General features: G+C 47.3%; 1 protein-coding gene across 1 annotated transcript in view; it reads right to left on the reverse strand.

Moving 5' to 3' along the window:
- Window positions 1–3,900, reverse strand: part of LOC105816403 — a 45,620-nt gene that overhangs the window by 33,698 nt on the left and 8,022 nt on the right. The window contains exon 3 of the mRNA XM_012651813.1: window positions 464–668. Within this exon, the coding sequence (XP_012507267.1) occupies window positions 464–668 (205 nt within the window). The remainder of the gene's footprint in view (window positions 1–463; window positions 669–3,900) is intronic.

Consider the following 3,900-nt stretch of genomic DNA (forward strand, 5'->3'; position numbering starts at 1 on the left):
CAGGTCAGGGGTCAACAAAACCGATCCCCCTGCCCAGCTGCTGACATTGTTTTGCCCAAATAGTTAAGTTCAACAAATGCACCAGGAAAAACAGGGCGAGAAGGGGAGGCAGGAACGCTTTGGTCCCTTCCCTGTGACTGGAAATGGTCCAAGGACTGTGGAGAAGGAAGGATTTTGGCCCACAGAGCAAGAGGCTGCTCCACCTGGCCCTGTGCATCTGGATGGGCCAGAAGGTGGCGGTGAGACCTGCGAGGCACAGGAGCGTGGCACAGAGGATCAGCGAGAATCTGACCCTCATTAAAGTTGACTTCTCCAAATAAGAAAGGTAGATCGATATTTTCTTTATAAATTGTTAATTTCACTGACATGCTCATTTGAAAGCCATCTATGCCTAACAAACGTCTATTGATGTTTAATCAGATGTTGCGCAGCAACAGAAGCAGGAGAACATGGACCTTCTCACTGACACGGGAAGGGGCGATGGGGCAGAGCGACGGGCTAGGGCGGGAGGGGCAGGCGGGCGGTCAGGTGGAGCAGGTCGCTGGTCCTGCGGCCGCCCACGTGCTGCTGTGTCCATGGACGTGCCAGCAGCGAAGGGGACTCCACCCGGGGAGCTTCCACTGGGAATCCTGGCTGACGGGGCTCGTCTTCTCTCCCGAGGGAGAGTCCTGTGGAGATCAGAAAATAAAAGACTCTTAAAACACAGCACCGAAAAGTTCACAATCACAATGTATCTATCACACACAGTGGAGAAAATCACGTAAAATCAGTCCAGATCCAAGTGGTATTTTATAGGGCTTAGGAGATAAAGGTAAGTTAAATGGGAAAGGGTAGCAAAAGAATAGTATACAATGACACAAAGCCTCCTAGAGTTTAAGGGAATAGTACATATATATTTTTAATGACAAGGTTAATAGAAGGAAATTATAGGACAGGGAATGGCTGACTGAAGCTTTTCCCCTTTGCTTCCCTCTCAAATTGCTTACACACAGGGAACTGTGCCAATACGAAAGGAATAAAGGACACGCAGGCATACTTGATGGACAGGCAACTAAAAGGTTTTGGAAGCACAAAAATGGGGTAAATACAAAATTCCACATGCTGAAAGCAACGTGGGGAAGGGCAGGAAGGTCTCACACCCTTTATGCAAAGGCACAAAGACACAAACAGGTGACCAAGGACACCGCCAGACAGGAGGTGCTTAAAGTAAGATCACAGTGAGAAAGGACACTTTGTGGACAACTGTAAGGAAAGCTGGGACTGTATAATGCACAGCACAAAATTAAGCAGCAGTGGGCACATGTTAGTTTCACGAGGAATGTGCATTTTTTTCTTATGTAACCTTGAAGTTGTCTCCTTCACTGGCTATTGGAGGGAACATCATATTGGGGTGCCCAGAAGTTGACATGGACATCAACATCCAATGTCTCAGCCAACAGGTAGAAGATGTGGTATAAACTGAGGCAGGGCTAGCTGCATAAGCGAACACTTCTGTCCGGCTGGGAGGGGGTTTGGGTTCAGGCAGAGGCAGAAACAACAGTCTGACGGAGCTGTGACCACAGAGCAGCCTGCTGTGTGACGCACACACCTGCCTTCCCAAACCATCTCATGTGTTTCAAAGAATAAAACTCTCCTAAACTTGTTGTGCAGATTCGGGAGCAATTGCTAACCGGTAGCTGCTTTTCCCCAAACAGTCATCTTAAAAGTTTATTACCTTGAACAAAACAAAATAGCAGCTTACATGACTGAGTATTTGTTTATGGGAGGGGGATGATGTTCTGGAGCTATGCGGAAAGTGAAGCCTATTCTAAGAGATGTCCCAGTTCTGGACTAAGTGGCAAAGTGGATACATAACGTGAGCGTACTGTGCTCTCACACTGTTTCCAAAACACATAGACATGTTTTAAATCAACTATTATAGTAAGGTTATGGGTATAGACACTAGTGGTTAAATAACAGAGTATCCCATGTTGTTTTTAACTGTATAGTTTAGAATCTTCTTACCAAAAGACCAGTTATAAAGAATCCTTTATGTAGACTCCTTTATACTTTAAGAGAACAGTCAAAATGCCTAAGGGGTCAAGAGATTCCCTTTTCTCAGGAAGGAAAAACTAATTAGAACAATTCAACTGTTTACAGGCACAAAAAGGGTGACAGTGTGCCTGGCAGTTTGCAGATCCACCTGGCATGGACAGCTACGCGACTGAACTATCCACAGGAGTCTGGCCAGGACCACACTGTCTCTGAGTTCTAGCTCAGTCATTGTGTCCTTAGCATTCAAAAGGCGTAGTTTCTTTCCCGGAAGGATAAGCAGAGATTTACAATTCTGCCTCTATTCTTCCAGTGCCTTTCTGGAAAAATTCTTCTAAAAGATTGAAACTGAGAAACCAGCAGCTTCCTGTCCCTCACTCCCCATGTCCAGACCAACCATGACATCGTTGGTGTCACATTTCTAACCACCTTTCAGCTGGCCCATCCTCTGCACTACTACTGCCAAGGTCTCAATGCAGAGCCTCAGCCCTCATCTTCGCGGGGCTCCCTGCCTCTACCCCACCTCGAGTCTATCCACTCAACGGCCGAGAACATCCTAAAATATAAATGGGACCTTATCGCTCATCTGCTCCTAACCTCTCTCCAGCATGCAGAGTCTTCATTATCAAATGCAGACTCCTAACACTGGCCTGCAAGTCATACTTGGGCCTCTGCAGTCTGGACCCTGCCATGTCTCCAGGCTTTGCCTTCCTTCTGTCATTCCTCCAGGAACTTGACTTGCTGGCCCTCCTGATGACATGCAGTCCCTTGGTAAAATATCACGTCAGAAAATGCTCACAGGACCTATTCTCTATGCCTGAAGGGTTGGCATCTTTCCATTTACTCTTCCAAATTCTAGCAGAGGCCATCTCCTCCATGAAGTCCTGCCACATGCACCACCCAATGAGTGAAATCACTTGTTGCTGTGAATTCAGTTCATGCACGCCACATCATATTGTAGTGATGCTTCCTTCCTGGAGCTCCCTCAAAGCACAGCTATCATCTCGTCACTGTGCCTCCAGTGTCAGCTGAAAGCCTGACAAAGCAGGGGCTCAGTAAATGTTCTCCTAACAGAACAGATGAGTTAATCAACTAGCCAGTGGGATTCTGATTGTCCCAAAATGAGGGAGACAGGGCTTTAAAACAAACTGCTCAGGAAGAGCTGCCTGGCCCTGCACTGTTTGAGGATTCTGCCTTCTGCCTTGGAGAATGGCTCTACACAGTCAGAGAAGGACTGGGAACAAAGGCCGTCAGGTTCCTTCGCTTGCCCCTCAGTGTCCATTCTTTTCCTGAGACAGCAATCCTTAAACTTTAGGGGAAGCAGCTCTAACTCTCTGGGCTGCAGATGACGTTCACACCACCTCAGAATTTTCCCAGGGACCCTGGCCACTGACAGGTTCAGAGACACCCAGAGCCAGCACACACAGATCAAGGAGACAACCCCAGGCTCGGGCTTGAGCAGAGCTGTGTGAAGGAAGAGGTCGGGTCTGACGGTGCTGAGCTCAGTCATGGAACTACTGAAGAGGAGGCAGAATAGGAAATGGACCCTGACTCTAGGCCTGGACTTTTTTAGTTGCATGACCTAATGGACGCCTCTTTTATTTAAGCCTGTTTGGACTGGGTTTTCTGCCCCCTGCAACAGCGAGTCCTAACTGATTCAAGTAGTTAGACACGCTTGGTTTCCCCGTACACGTATACAGACGTACATAAATATGCACGTGTACACATAATTTTAAGGTACAGATAATTACAGCTGTCTTTTGTGCTCTGTTATCTTTCAGGGCAGCTCGATGGTCAACAAAATTCATCCCACTGCCCAGCTGGTGACATTTCTTTGCCAAAATAAGGACTTAGCATCAATGGATGCAC

The sequence above is a fragment of the Propithecus coquereli genome, unplaced genomic scaffold (assembly GCF_000956105.1).
Source record: "Propithecus coquereli isolate 6110/MARCELLA unplaced genomic scaffold, Pcoq_1.0 Scaffold370, whole genome shotgun sequence".
In the NCBI taxonomy this organism is placed as follows: Eukaryota; Metazoa; Chordata; class Mammalia; order Primates; family Indriidae; genus Propithecus; species Propithecus coquereli.